We start from the raw sequence: 16391 nt of genomic DNA, 5'->3' as shown, positions 1-16391 counted from the left end.
GGGGTACTTCTTACCCCATTCGTTACCCACATATTCAATTGTATCCAGGAGCATGTGGTCCGGATATCCACGATTACTAAATAATGTCCTAATGGTATCAAGTTCCGTTCTCATCACAGCTTCTGTCGAAGACATCCTCGCTGCACGGATACACTGCCCCTTTACGATGTTTTTAAAAATGTGTGGAGGATGGTTACTTGTAAAATGTAGGTAATCATTGGAAAAAGTTGGTTTGCGGAAAATTCTAGAAGTGAATGTATGTTGGTCAAGACCAACCAAGACGTCCAAATAAGCAATGTCCACAGTACTAGTTTGATGAGTAAATTTTAAAAATGTAGAGGATAGATTGATGAAAGACATAAATTCTAGTAATTCCTCTATAGAGGCCTTCCACAAAATAAAAATGTCATCCAAAAATCTGGCATAGAATGAGATGTGAGTATAAAAAGGACTCTTAAATAACACTTCCTCTTCCCATTCCAGCATCACCATGTTGGCAAAGATGGGGCACACGCACCCATAGCAACACCTTTTGTTTGCTTGAAATATTCCCCTTGAAACACAATATAATTGTGATCTAACACCAGTCCCATCATGTCACACAACAACACAACCATGTCCCAACTAACCCCTGCATGTTTCCTGAGGCTATTTGAGAAATGTTCGATTCCTAGTTCTCTGGGTATACTGGAGAAAAGATCGACCACATCAATGGTGACTAAGATGAGGTCTGGTCTCCAATATTCATGTTGTAATTTGCCCAAAAAACTCCACGAATCTTTCATGATGTGTGGGATATTTCCATAAATGTGTTTTAGTTGATGATCAATCCATTTCCCTATGTTATAAGTCTTGGAATGGGAGCCGGAGATGATGGGTCTGAAGGGTGGTTGCTCCAAGGATTTGTGAAGTTTGGGTATGCCAACAATGGTTGCCAAAATGGGGTGGTCATTCTTCAAAAACATATAAGTGTCATTTGTAATCCTGTTGTCTATTAAATATTCCTCTATAGCCAGATCTATACGATGGTGTCCGATGTTAATCTGATTTAAGGAGACATGTTCGTAAGTGTCTGCCTGATTTAAGATGTCATAAATAAAAGACTTGTATGCTTCAACATAAAAAAGTACTAACCCACCACCCTTGTCGGGTTTCATGATGCGTACCTCTTTATTCTGCATCACTTGGTTAAGACATTCCTTTTCTGATTGAGTAAGATTTTGTGGTGGACCGTTATGCAACAAATTCCTATGTCTAATGTCCCTGTGTAGTCTATAAATGTCTTGACTAACCAATTTCTCAAAATTTGATATACTGGGATGAGATACAGGAACATAGGAACTCTTTTTGCGCAACTGTATATTTTCCGTACCAACTGCCTGGTCCGTTGAGCCATCAAAAATCACAGCCAAATTGAGTTTGCGACAAAAAAGTTTCACCTGCTTGATATTATCAACTAAATTATTGCTAACAGTGGGAATAAATTTCATTCCTTTGTGCATGACCCGAATGAAGTCGTCATTTACCTCCACATCTGTGTAGTTATAGACTTTGAAACCTTCAAAACATGTGACCATAGGATAATTCAAAGATGACTTCCTACTACTAATAGTATTTCCCTCTGAAACAATATTCTGATCAGAAAGAGGCGTAAAGGTCACAGATTCAGTTTCATAAGTCTTGTCTACTGTAACTACACTTGCTCCTGTGTGGGAATGTTGATCTATTTTTTGTATTGGGTCCACTGTTTGTTGGGATGTCTTGCAAAAAGAGGCTTGGCACTCTGAAAATCCCTATGTGTAGTCCAACGGGGGGTGGACATAAAACCTACTTCTGACTCTTTAACTTTAGGCCATATATAAGCTCTGTTGTTACTGTATGCTTCGTGGTCCCTAGTAAGTTTCTTGCTTTTCCTCTCAAATATAATATTGGCCCTACTCCGCTTGAAAAATTGTTTTAAAAAGATCATTCCAAGTCTCATAATCTACATCATTACATATAGTCTCATACATGATTTCTAACTCATCTCCTAAAAGGTCACGTTTCTCTTGTTGATATTTTAATAACAGTTCCATGAAAGCAATTCCAAAACCATCAAACATACTATTAAATTCATTCATCACTTACACATTATAAAATATGTTTAATGGTAATTTAAAAATCGTAAACCTTTAGGAACCATCTTCAGATTTATACAATTTTTAAATAATTAACATCTATTTTGCATTATTGTATGCAGTAAGTTTCTTACCAAAGTCATAAATCATTTCTTTCAGAGAGCTATATATGTGATTTTTCTCATTAAATTTCTTATTGTAATTCTTTTTACCAAAGTCATACATATCACCATGTCCATTTAGCACATTTTCAAATAGCTCTCTTTCATTTGTCTTTGTGGTAAACAATTCACTATTCATTATTTTATTATGTTCAGGTTGGTCAAAAATCCTTTTTGTTTGTTTAGGTTTAGGGCTAGATATAATATAGGCAACAGTACCTTTTTTGTCAACATGATGTTTCTGCTGAATGCTCCCGTTAGGTTTATTCGTGTATACCGTCTTTGGTCTAGCCCCATTCCGTTCGGCCTCACGTCTTGCCCTCGATATACTAAAATCAAAAGTAAAGTCCTGGGCTGGTGTGAGTGCATCATCGTGAAAAACAAACCGTCGCTGTTCTTTAGGTGATATAGCAAAACCGTCACTAGTATCCGGTAAATCAATTGTGGCTTTGTTGTTATGAACTGCATCCTCCGAAGATAGTAAAGCTACGGGGAAACCACGTTCAGGTGTGGGTAACCTCCTCCTGAAACTCGTTGCCTCATGCCCCAATGCATCAACGCCAGACACCTTCCGGTTTTCTTCAGGGACTTCCCCTTCCCTTCTGAACGCCAGCGTGCTTTCTTTTGATGGACAACCGTCACTTTGGGGTGAATGCAAATCAGGCTTAGTTTGCAATCCATCATTAGAAGCCTGAAGTGCCTTATTAAAACCAATACTGTTTGGAAGTACCTTGTTAGAAGCAATACTGTTTAAGAGTTCAAACAGTTTACGTATTTCGCCCTGCACGGCTGATACTTCAGCCCGAAGTCCATTAAACTCCTCTCGAGACAATGAAGCCTCTAAGGTAGTCTCCTGTTCAGCCATGTCAACCAACAAAAAGAAAGTTCAACAACTCCAATACTGAAAAGAACAGGAACTTCCCAAAGAAACTGTGCGAAAGGATGTAAATTCTTTTCTTTTATTCCACAATCCTATAGCAGTTAAGCGCTTTCAACTGGAACCCAGTCTTCTTCAGAACAGTCAGCAAGCACCATAACTTCCTTTTTATACATAAACCAATACAATCATTTTAAAAATTGCGCCAAAACATTTAAAGGTATAGTACACATTCAGCAGCAATGACCATAAAAAATCAATATTTATAATCTTCCTAGATATTTGAATAAACCCATATCTAGTGTATACAATAATTATACTGTCAAACTGTTAAACTATATAAAATATTTATAAAACATTTGTATATTTAAAATTATTGATTTTTTATGGTCATTGCTGCTGAATGTGTACTATACCTTTAAATGTTTTGGCGCAATTTTTAAAATGATTGTATTGGTTTATGTATAAAAAGGAAGTTATGGTGCTTGCTGACTGTTCTGAAGAAGACTGGGTTCCAGTTGAAAGCGCTTAACTGCTATAGGATTGTGGAATAAAAGAAAAGAATTTACATCCTTTCGTGCACGAGTTTCTTTGGGAAGTTCCTGTTCTTTTCAGTATTGGAGTTGTTGAAATATCACATGGAGGCTGCACCGAAAGGTGGGCCACTCCCAATCAGCATACACAGTCATCGTGCGAATCACTGTTGGGTAACTTGCCCTTACAAGAAGTACAATGCTTAAAGCCTGAAGTACACTTATCAGACATCTTGGTAAAAAAGGACACCACAACAAACTGCATAATCCAAGTTAACTCCATTCAAAAAATCACAAGAAAATGAGAAGTTATGTACCTACCATAACGTTCCATGTTAGTTGTCTTCTCTTGCCTTCTTTCTTGCTTGATGGGTTCGGAGTCGATCCTCGGCTCCGACTCGGCACTTGCTAAGCTCGAGAGTCACTTTTACCAGCTCGAGGCAGCCCCATATCCCATGATGCAAGGCGGTAAGTACCCAGATCTCGTTTGTACCTATAGGGAAAAACACCTAGCACAACAAACTTTCCAATGAGGAAAGAAAGCAATTAGCCTAAAAGGAAGGGCTGTAATGGGAACCAGGTAACTAACTGGTGCCTAAAGAAGCAATCTTCCAAACAAGGGAGATCAAGGTCTGTCCAGGCAAGGGGGTAAGAGGGAGGGTCGCAAGAAAGAAGGCGAGAGAAGACAACTAACATGGAACGTTATGGTAGGTACATAACTTCTCAATGTTAAGTTGTCAATCTCGCCTTCATTCTTGCTTGATGGGACCGCGTCCCTAGCACCACTATCCTGGGTGGCTCAATGGAACAGACTCTTGAGAACCGTAGAACCAAAACTGGCTCTATCCCTGGAGGCCAAATCCAATTTGTAATGAGAAACAAAGGTATGAGGAGTGGCCCAAGTGGCTGCTGCACAAATAGTGTCTAAAGGGAGTCTAGCCTGAAAGGCTGTGGAAGTGGCTACAACTTCTGGTGGAATGCGCTTTTGGTTTTGAGCACAGCTGTTTGCCCCTGAGCTGATTTCGGAGATGGTGGAAGAAAGCCATCTAGATAAGGTCACTTTGGAAACAGGAAGGCCTTTCTTATTTACAGCATAAGAAAGAGCTGATCGGATTTCCTGAATTGTTTTTTTCTGTCCAAATAATATCTGAGCTGGCGGTGAACATCAAAATAATGTAATTTTTGTTCCGATCTGTTGGAGTAATTAGGAAAAAATACAGGGAGATCAATAGATTGGTTCAAATTAGTTTTCGAAGCCACCTTGGGCAAAAAGGATGGATTAGTTCTCAAGGATACCCTGTCCTTGTGGAAGACCAAATAAGGGGGATGAACAGAGAGAGCATGAAGTTCTGAAACTCTCCTGGCCGAGGTAATAGCGACAAGGAAGAGTGTTTTCCATGAAAGAAACTTCAGTGAACATGAAACAGCTGGCTCGAAGGGAGGAAGAATTAAGGATGTCAGCACTAGATTTAGGTCCCATTGAGGAGGAGGACTCCTGACAGGAGGTTTAAGGAGAAAAATCCCTTTTAGAAAAGCTCTACAAAGCCTGTGGGACATAATATTGTGATCTGCAAACCCGACATGAAAGTTCGAGATAGCAGCCAACTGAACTTTGACCGTGGAAGATGAAGAGCCCGAGTGAAAGATTTCCGCTAAAAAATCCAAAACTGCATGAACAGGGGCAGTAAAGGGATCTATATTCTTTGATTTTGCCCAAAAAGAGAAGTGTTTCCACTTGCTGGTATAAATCCTTCTAGTAGAGGATTTAAGGGAAGCCACTATGATATCCCTAACCGGGTTAGAGATCATAGGAAGCCTGGCTAAGGAAGGAAGTGGAGCAACCAAGCTGTGAGGTTGAGAGAAGGAATGGACCGATGCAGGTGACCCGATTGGTGGATCAGAAGGTCTGGCACTGGGTCCAGATGCCACGGCTGCACCAATAGGTGACTATGGAGGAACGGAAACCAAATTTGTCGAGGCCAATAGGGGGCAATGAGAATCATTTTGGCTCTCAAAACGGTGGCTTTCTGGAGTACTTGTGGAATCCATGGAAAGGGAGGAAAGGCATAAAGAAGTCCCTGGGGCCAATCCTGGGTAAGAGCGTCTCTGGGGGGATGGCCTGGCAGTGGTAAGAGACAGAAGAAGTCTGGGCATTTGCTGTTTTGGGGAGTAGCAAAAAGATCGCAACATGGGCGGCCCCATTGTAGAAAAATCTCCTCCACTATAGATTGTTTGAGAGACCACTCGTGAGGCATGAGAATAGCTCTGCTCAATCTGTCCGCTAAAATGTTGCTTTTCCCAGGGATATGCGTTGCTACCAGAAACCGATGAGAGGAGATCGCCCATTGCCAAAGTCTGAGAGCTTCTCGACACAAAGGGTAGGACTTGGTTCCGCCCTGCTTGTTGATATACCATACTACAGACATGTTGTCCGTGTGAACTGCAATTGTTCCCAAGGGAAGAAAGTTGTTGAAGGCTTGCAATGTTAAAAGCACTGCTCTCATCTCTAGGACATTTATGTGCAGGTGGTATTCGAATGGTTGCCACGTCCCATGAACCATCCTGCCCTGATAATGACCCCCCCCACCCGATCAGGGAGGTGTCCGTAGTGACTGTGGCTACCGGGGCCAGGGATGCATAGGGTCTGCCCTGATGAATCTGGGGAGAAGAAATCCACCAGGATAGGTGGTTTTTGCAAGCTTGTGTCACCAGGATTTGGTGACGCATAGGAAGTTGTTGGTAAGACCACTGGGTGAACAACATCCATTGAAGACGATGCATGTAGAAGCGGGCCAAGGGAAGAAGAGTAATGGCCGCTGCCATGAAGCCCAACACTTTCAGGACCAGTCTGGCTTGCACCTTTTTGCTGGCAAGGATGATCCGCACGTGACTTTGGATATCTGAGATTCTTTGGTCTGTGAGGGTTGCTGACATCCAAACAGTGTCTAAATTTGCGCCTATGAAAGTAATAGACTGGCAAGGCAACAAGGAGGATTTTTCGTAGTTGATCGAAATTCCTAACTAATGTAGAGATTTAGGGTGTAATCCCTGGCTTGGAGAAGTTGATGGCTGGTGGTGGCTGAAAGAAGCCAGTCGTCGAGATATGGAAACACTGGAATCCTTGACGTCTCAGGTGAGCCGTGACCACTGCCATACATTTGGTGAACACTCTGGGGGCTGTAGTGAGACCAAAGGGCAGGGCTCTGAATTGAAAATGACTGGACCCCAGCCGAAAGCGGAGAAACCTTCTGGAGCGTCTGTGAATTTTTATGTGATAGTACGCATCCTGAAGGTCTATTGAGCACATCCAGTTGTCTTTGCCCAGGAAGGGCAAAATTGATTGAAGTGTGACCATTCGAAATCTCGTCTTTTTCACAGACCTGTTGAGTCTGCTGAGGTCCAATATTGGTCTCCAATCTCCCTTCTTTTTGGGGACCAAAAAGAACCTTGAGTAGATTCCGGGCTCTGAATGGTCTGTTGTAACTGGCTGAATGGCCCTTTTGTGTAGAAGCTTTGATACTTCTAACTTTGCGATTTCCCTTAGACCGGGTGGCACATCTGGAAGGGAATCTTTGTGAGTGAAGGGACTTCCCTCGAAAAGAATTTTGTAACCCTCTGATATGATCGACTGTACCCATCTGTCTTGTGAGAGGGAACGCCAGGCTTGTGGGTACAGCGATAATCTTCCCCTGACTGCCTCCAAGGATGGACAGTCGGGCAACACCTCAGGGATGCTGGAAGGGCTTGTCAGAGAGAGACTCTCTGCTTCCCTGGTTTTGTGGACCCCCTCTGCCTCTAGGGCGGCGTCTGTTATTATTACCCCCTCTGCCTCTAGGGGTAAACTGACCACGTGTATCTGGCGTCACTCCTTGGGATTTGCGGAACCACATCTTTCCACCCTTCTGTCCTTTGGGGTAAGGTCTAGAAGGGGTGGAAAAATGGACCCCTACAACAGAAAAAGTCTTGCCGTCCTGCTCACACCTGGTCAATGTATCCTTCACTTGAGGACCAAACAAAGTTGACCCATCAAAGGGAGAGTTTGTGAAGGACGCCTTGAAGGGATCTGCAAAATTACAGAGCCGCATCCAGGATTGACGTCTCAGAGCCACTCCTGTACCTGCGGCTCTACTCGCTCCATCTGCTGCATATGAAATCAGCCGCATGGAGGAGTTGGTTATGGAGTTAAGGATTCCTAGCTGAGAAGCAATCTTGTCTTGTGCCCCCGGAGCTGCAGGATCCTGTACTACTTCACCTAGTTCCTTAAGGATGTCCCTATGGAGTCTGGTGAAGTGACAAATAATTCAGCGAACGCATGGCAAAGGTCGCTGAGGAGAACATCCGCTTACCATACCTGTCCATGGTCCTGGAATCCTTGTTAGGAGGATGGACTGGTACGGAAGGATCTGCAAGTTCCTTTTTAGTGGCGGCCGCCACCACCATGGCATCAACAGGGACACCTTTTGTAAGGAATTGCTGTTCGAAAGGGGCTGTAATAAATTTAGAAGGTCTCCTGAGAACTGGCTCTACGGAATCAGGAGAAGCCCAAGCCTTTCGAGCGATTACCTGCATGAGGGGGTCAAAAGGCGGAGACACCCAGGAGGTGGAGGGTCGATAACCAAATGCCTCTAGGTATACTGACTCATCATCGGAGGGATTTATGGCGAGCCAGTTTCCCCTCTGTTTCAGGAGTTCTAGGATGTCCGAAAAGGAGACATCCTCAGAGGGGGATCTTGGGGACCCCTCCGACTCATCTAAGTCGGTATCCAAAGTAGTAGACTCAGGGGAGTCCAGGTGCTTCCTCTTACAAGTCCTCTTGTGCGGAGGATCTCCTGACGGATCAGGAGAATCCTCGGAAGAGGGGGTTCCTCCCAGTGGGGAAAGCTGAGGCGGTGGATCTCTCGGTCCGGGAGCAAGAGAGCGGGAAGAGATATCAACAGGCACCGTAGAGGGAGGAGCTAAAGGAATAGACTGCTGACTGAGCCCAGGGGCCAGCACACTCCTCATCACCTCGAAGGCTCCCCTCCCAGGGAGATCCGAGAGAACCCATTCCGAAGAAACTGGGACTCCCGGGCCCACTGAAAGGGAAGGCTCCGAGGCCGATGTTGGAGCCGAGCTCACCAAGGCCGAAGCTCCAAGGGGAAGAGCGGGGTCGGACAGGGGTCTGATGCCACTCACCCCCTCGGAGCAGACCAGGGAAGCCTGACCACCGAATCCCTCCAAGGAAGGTCCCGAGGAGGAGATAAGAGTAGATGCTGAAGGCACAGAAGGGGGGGGGGTATCTGGCCCTCAGCCATAGCAGTAACTATTCCCGTAGACTCCAGCTCCAAACTCTGGGGTAGAGTCGAAGGAGGAACTTGGAGGGTGTGGACTAATAGTCGTCTGTTGAGACGGACTATGTAGCATTTGGGCTAGTGCCTGTGATTTTAACAATCTGCTTACCACCCTCTCTAAATCATGGTCTGACAACCTGGAAGACCTAGATGATCGGCTCCGATGGCTCCGCTCCGAAAGAAGAGGTAAGGCCGGAGCCGACAGTATCGGTTCCAAAGAGGGAGACCTGGACCTCTTCCTCGAAGGAACCATCGGAGCCGAAGAAACCACGTATCCAGACGGAGCCGATAACTTATCGGCTCCGAGTGTAGGTATAGATGTATCGGCTCCAGCCAGAGCCGATACAGGCAAGGAAATCATGGTGTCGGAGCCGGTCGGCGACGACACCGAAGCCGGAGCCACATGGATGTCGGAGCCAGTCGGAGCCGACACCAAAGTGACCTTCAAAGTATCGGCACCGATAGCCATCGGTGCCGAAGATTTCTCCACGCTAAGATCGGCTCCAGCCGGAGCCGATCTCAACTCCGAAGGAGTCAGAGCCAAGGCCGAAGGCTTAGGTACAGAAACCTGGGCCTTGGTAGTCTTAGAGGGCTTACCCGGAGCCGATTTTGCCGGGGAGCCCTCCGGTTTAAGAAGTCCTCTTAATATAAGTTTATTTCTCCTTTCCTGCAGGACTCTCTGGCTAAAAGAGTGAAAAATTGCACAGGAGTCCTGCAGGTGGAGAGGTCCCAGGCAGTATATACAAGAAGTGTGACCGTCTGTCAGAGACATCTTCTGACAGCACGAGTCACACTTCTTGAAGCCTGAAACCCTCTGTTCTTTGGACATAGTGCTATCCAAAACACAAACACACACACAGTCCCGAATCAGAACAATTAAGATAAAGGTATAACTAAAAACACACACACACAGCCTAACAGTAGGGGGGGATGGGAGGGAATGAAGGCCTGACTAAAAATATAAACTAGGGAAAGGTAAATTTAGTCAGAAAAAACCCTTACAAGTATGTTAACAATAAAGGAAAACTATTGAAAGAGAAAAAAATTTGGAATGGGGTGACTAAATGTATAATAATAAACACTTACCAGGAACTGGTAAAAGGATTACCTCATCAGCGAAGCGGCAAATGAGATCTGGGTACTTACCGCCTTGCATCATGGGATATGGGGCTGCCTCGAGCTGGTAAAAGTGACTCTCGAGCTTAGCAAGTGCAGAGTCGGAGCCGAGGATCGGCTCCGAACCCATCAAGCAAGAATGAAGGAGAGATTGACAACTTAACATTCACCAATATAACAATACACTGTATGAAGAGAAGAAATGGAAAAACCTGAATTAAGATAAAAGCTAACAGGTTAAGCAAGAAAAAACAATACCAGCTATGGTATTGAAGAAATATCGCAAGGGTAAGGGAAAAGGCCGTACCAACTATGGTACTTAAAGTTTACCAATGGTAACAACGGGTAGAGTGGAAAGAATAAGGTTAGACCAAAGAAAATATACTAGCAATACTAAAGGTTTGATAAAATATGAAGATATCCAAATTTTTTACAAAAATATCAAAAAAGATTTCACTTAGCTGAGAGCTCGGCTGAAATGCTGCTTTACGGCTACGCAGCAAACAAGATTGGAGGTAACAGGGAGAAGGGCATTCTGGGTAGAGACTTAGCTCAAGAGTTTTTTTGGCTGGCGCAAGCTTGGTAATAGGCCGACTCAGTTCCGAGGGCTCGGAACCGAACCCATTAGTGATGGATGGAAAGAAGATTAACAACATCAGATCTACACAGTTACACCCACAATTGGAGTGTCCAAGTACAACTCTCTGGCCTTCTGGACTATGGAGATCTAGATAAGTTTGGCCAAGAAATAAAGTGTTGAAGCTCACCTTCACAGCAAAGCAGACATCTCTTACTTGAAATCTGGTGTTAGGGCGAGTTGCTCACCTAACTTACTATTTTTATCACAGGAATCATTACTGCAGTAGTTTTCTTCATTCATGAGAAAATACAACATGTAACAAACAATATGTATTCTTTGAGGAGGAAGTTACAGCTTGTTCTGCAACACAGCAGTGGCAAGGACTGTTCCTATTCTTTCCTTCCGGTTCTTCCCTTAAAAGGAATTTCAGCTTGAAATGTTTAAAAAAGATGAACAAGGTCCATGCAGCCATCTTACAAATTTCTTAGGTTGACATACTTCTCAAGACTATGAGAGCTGCAGCTGCTGTTCAGATACATTGCACCCTTAGCACACTACTGTTGAATTCGAGTACAATATAGCTCAATCATTCACTTGAAAAATGCCAGCTTTTAAAATGGTTCACTGACTCAGCATAGCATAAAGGAAATGAAGAGTTAATATATTTGCCTGATGAACTCCATTCTAACAATGAAGTATCCTACATTGCCAGCGGGAATCCAGTAGAGAGAGGAATCTGTCCTGGAACTTAGAATAAGAGAGAAAGAAACTGGACAGTTGAATGGAATGACCTTAAGTGACAGCACATAAGTTATCATGAGCACAAAGCAGCTGGCACTATGACTGACCCTATCTTTATCGAACAGTACCAGGCTGGGCTCTCTGCACATGAGGGCCTGCAGCTCCAGCACTCTCCTAGTTGAAGTCATGGCTACCAAGACAAGAGCTTTCTAGAAAAGAAGTCTAATAGCACAGATGCACTGGCTCAAAGGCAGCAAGTGTTAATCTTTGGATTGCAAACTTTAAGACCCATGGAAGTGGCACTGGATTACTAGGTGATTTTAGATTAAAAAAAAAAAAAAAACAGCTGTGTATCTAATTAACATATATTTAGATGTACAAGTGTCTACAATGTTGAAGAAATAACCACTGGGATTTCCTGCCATGGAAGCTCTTGGCCTGCGCTAATACCACAGACTTGATTATTTCTGCCACGGCAAGCAGATGCCCACCCATCTGATATTGGGCAGTAAAGGATCATGAGCGGGTGCCATGTCCTCAGAACTTTTTTTGCCTGTAGCACCACTCTTCTTGCCCCTGGTGGGGTGCAAAACCTGCTCACGACTGTCACTGGAAAGGAAGGGAAGGACCACAACAAAAGTACAGTTGTGTACACTTACCATAAATGTAGATGTTCGAAGGTATTCACTGTTGCAGTCATTACATTTGGGTAATCTGCTGGCAGGCTTCCCTCAGTCGGCCTGAATTCCAAATTCTTGGGTCCTGCGTCGGTTGCTGTCTTCTCTTCCATGACGTCAGGGGTATAAAACATACATCTGACGCCATTTTCTTTAGTTTTTATTGCCCCCGATGGCAGGTGCCCCCCAAAATGTAGCAAAATTATATATATATATATATATATATATATATATATATATATATATATATATATATATATATGTATATACATATGCATCAACATAAACTTAACCTTCATCTACAAGTAAATACACCACATAGGTTGTACAGGATAGAGAAGGAAAGATAAATTTCAGAATGACAGGGGGATGGAGGGAGGGTAACCTGGACTGCAACAGTGAATACACTCGAACATCTATATTTATGGTAAGTGTACACAACTGTACTATATTCTTCATGTTTCACTGTTGCAGTCATTACATTTGGGTAGAATCCCAAAGCTATGGTTGGGAGGCTGGAGCTAAGCAGCATTAGGTGCGGCTATAAGGCTCTGCAGCAGTGGCAGCACTGCAGTGGCAAAGCCTGCCCTGGACTTAGAGTAAAGAGGCAAATGGTAATGCTTTGCAAAGGTGTGAACAGAACTCCAAGTAACAGCCTCTAGAATGTCTTTGGTTGGTACTCCTCTGAAAAAGGCTGCTGAAGTAGCTGCAGCTCTGGTGGAATGAGACCCAATGCCCTTGGGCACAGGTTTACCATGGTGTAAGTAGCAGAAATGGATGCAGTGGCTTATCCACTTTGAAATGGTCTGCTTTGAAATAGCCTTTCCTTCTGATCCTGCAGCATATGACACTAGTAATTGTTCAGTCTTTTTTAGAGCCTTAGTCCTGCACAAGTAGAATCTTAGCGGTCTGTGTACGTCCAAGGAATGCAGAATTCTCTCCCCCTTGTTCTGCGGATTTGGATAGAAAGTTGGCAGATGAATTGTTTGGTCAAGGACCACACTGGACACCACCTTAGGCATAAAAGTAGGATTTGTCCTCAGAGACACCCTGTCTGGGTAAAATATGATAAAAGGCTCTACAGCCATGAGGGCCTGTAGCTCTGAAACTCTTCTTGCTGAAGTAATAGCTAGCAGCAGAGCTGTTTTCCATAAGAACTTTAGATCAGCAGTAGCAGCTGGTTCAAATGGAGGCAGGGTGAGCTTTTCCAACACATAATTGAGGTCCCATGCAGGTAATGGTGATCTTCTAGGAGGCCTTAAATTTTTGGCTGCTCTAAGATACTGCTTTAGTAAAGGATGAGAAAAGATTGGTGGCTCTGTATTGTAATGAGCCGAAATGGCAGAGGCATTCATTTTGATTGATGAGAAAGATAGGCCTTTGTCAAGCATCTCAGTTAAGTATTGTAATATCTGAGGACTATTTGGTTCTGCTGCATCAGTTCCTTGTGCTTGATTCCAAGCACAGAATCTCTTCCATTTGTCAGCATAAAATTTGCTAGTACTAGGCCTTCTGGCTTCCAGAATGACATCCATCACAGCTTTGCTGAGAGGTGTTGTTTTGTATGACTACATGATTAGCCATGCTGCCAGGTTCAGAGTCTGTAGCTGATTGTGCAATATCTGATTGTTTTGCTGGGACAGTAGTTGTGGTCTTTGAGTCAAGGTCCAAGCTGGGTACGGAGACAAGTTCCTTAGGATTGAGCACCAGTATTGGCGGGGCCAGTCCGGGGCAATTAATATCATCTTTGGCTTCTCTTGTCTGACTTTCAGAAGGACCTTGCGTAGAAGCGGCAGAGGAGGAAAGGCGTAAACAAATACGTTTTTCCAACTGAAGGATATGGTGTCCACTTTCCATGCTTGTGTGAGATAAGTCCTTGTGCAGAATCTTTTCAACTGAAAATTTTGAGGAGAAGCAAATAGGTCCATGTCTGGGCTCCCAATTTCTCTGTTACCATGCTGAAAACTTGTGGATTTAGTTTCCACTCGTGAGGATCCATAAGGTTTCTGCTTAAATCGTCTGCCAGAGTGTTTTGTTTTCCTGGCAGGAATTGAGCTTGAAGATGTATTTGGTAGGTCAAAGCTGTGTCCCACAGTGCCATGGTTAATCTGCAAAGGGGGTATGAGTGTGTGCCCCCTTGCTTGTTTATGTACCACATGACTGTGGTGTTGCCCGTCTATCAGTAGCTGTCCTGGATGAAGTAAGTCCTTGAAGGCTGTTAGGGCATTTTGAACAGCTAGCATCTCTTTCTGGTTGATATGCAGATGCATTTGCTTTGGTGCCCATAAGCCCTGAATACATCTTCCTGCCATGTGGGCCCCTCAGGCATAATCTGATGCATCTGTTAAGGTTTGGCTGGCATGGGGAAGACTGAAGGGCAGTCCCATGTTTTGGTGACATGCCTTTGCCCACCATAGAAACTCTTGTTGCAGGCAGGGAATGAGAGGAATCATTGTTTCCAAACTGTGTGAATGCTGACTCCATAAACGTTTTAGGTACCAGTGAAGTTCCCTCATATGCAGTCTTGCATACGGAATTAGGATGATGCAGGATGCCATGAAGCTCAGAGCCTGCAGAATTTGTCTTGCAGAAGACTGGGTCTTTGTTGCCATCCGTTTGAAGTAAGTAGTCAGTTGATTTTGCTTGTCTGGCATGAGGTAAGCCATCTGGGCAGTTGTATCTAAGCTTGCACCCAGGAATGTTATCTTTTGAGAGGGTACCAGTTGTGATTTCTTTTTGTTTGTGTACCCTAGGCATGTTAGAAGCCTACTCACAAACGCCAGGTGTCGAAGAAGAGTGTCTTTGTTCTCTGCTTGAATGAGACAGTTGTCCAAGTAAGGATATATTTGTATACTTCTTTGTCTGCAAAATGCAATTATTGGTGCCAGGCACTTTGTAAAGACCCTGGGCGCAGTAGCTAAGCCAAAGGGCAGTTCAGAGAATTGGTAATGCATTAAGCCAGCCTTGAATCTGAGGTATCTTCTGCACGACTGTCTTTTGGGACATGCAGGTATGCCTCTTTTAGGTCTAAAGTCACCAGCCAAGCATTCTTGCCCAGCATGGGCAGAAGCTGCTGCAAAGTCAGCATTCTGAATTTTGGAATGTCAAGGTATGTATTCAAAATTGATAAATCCAGTACTGGCCGCCAGGCCTTGTCCTTCCTGGGTACTAAGAACAGTCTTGAGTCAAAACCTTGTCCTTTTTCCTGTTCTGGTACTGCCTGAATGGCCCCCATATCCATGAGGGACGTAACCTGTTTCTGTGCCTCTGCCCATTGTTTTTTTGGCAGATCTGGCCAACCATTTGCCATCGGCAGAGTGTGGAAACGGAACCTGTATCCCTGTGATACGATGTTTAGTACCCACTTGTCCTGGGTTATTAACTGCCAGTTTTGAGCAAAAAGTGCTAATTTTCCCCCTATGGGTGCTGCCAAAAGATAAGTGCTTGGTGTAGGCAGAGGGAAGTCATTGGGATTGCTTTCTATAGGTTTGCGCTTTATCTCCTCTAGATTTGGAGGTGGAAGCGCCCCATTGCTTTGACCTGTATGAATCTTGCACCTGGTATCTGGAACCCTTAGGGCGCCTGGATTTGCCCCTTTGAGCTCTGACACAGGAAAGGACCAATTTTTTTGTAGGCCAGTGTCCACTGAATCTTGGTGGCTGCACTTGAAAGTCTTTAACAGTTTGCATAGACTTAGCTTTGTCTTCCATTTTCTTTAGAACCTCTTCTCCCTTAATACCAAACAGAGAATCATGCTGTAAAGGTGCATCTAGCAATTAGGCTTTAACATGATCCCGTAAATTTTGTTCCTTTAACCAGGCATGCCTCCTAATCACAGATCCAGTAACTGCGGCCCTGCAGAAGGCCTCTAAAGAATCAAAACCACATTGCAAAGTATGCTTTCCAATTTTCTCAGCTGCATGCAATAATTTCTGCAATTCTTTATTTTCTGCACATTCTAAAATCAACATAATTTTCTGTTTCAGCAATCCCATAACATGTTGGTACTTAATTGTATGAAATTGACAGTTTAAGGCCCTGATTGCCAAGGTTGCAGACGTATAAACCTTTTTTCCCCATCTGTCTAGTGCTCTTGAACCTCTGACAGAGGGTGTAGGATTTTTTGCTGTTGAGACCTCAACTCCCTGTGGACCCTGTGAAATAGTTTCAGAATCAGCAGCAGGGTTTCTAAATAAAAAATTATGAGAGTCAGGTACCCTGTAGTATCTGTCAAGCTTAGCGGGAGCCAGAGGTAAGGA

The 16391-nt window shown here is 44.0% G+C and overlaps 1 protein-coding gene across 1 annotated transcript in view; it reads right to left on the bottom strand.

The window, feature by feature from the left end:
* The window catches only part of L3MBTL2 (L3MBTL histone methyl-lysine binding protein 2), a 1942600-nt gene that overhangs the window by 571377 nt on the left and 1354832 nt on the right, over nt 1–16391 (bottom strand). Inside the window, exons 11-13 of the mRNA XM_044087125.1 lie at nt 2252–3131; nt 1997–2122; nt 1293–1558 (exon numbers count right to left, since the gene is read on the bottom strand). Coding sequence (XP_043943060.1) covers nt 1293–1558; nt 1997–2122; nt 2252–3131 — 1272 coding nt within the window. The remainder of the gene's footprint in view (nt 1–1292; nt 1559–1996; nt 2123–2251; nt 3132–16391) is intronic.

The sequence above is a fragment of the Protopterus annectens genome, chromosome 1.part1 (assembly GCF_019279795.1).
Source record: "Protopterus annectens isolate FY-2018-M chromosome 1.part1, PAN1.0, whole genome shotgun sequence".
NCBI classification, from domain to species: Eukaryota; Metazoa; Chordata; order Ceratodontiformes; family Protopteridae; genus Protopterus; species Protopterus annectens.
The sequence above is the reverse complement of the archived record's forward strand: the minus strand, read 5'-3'. Positions and strand labels throughout refer to the sequence as shown.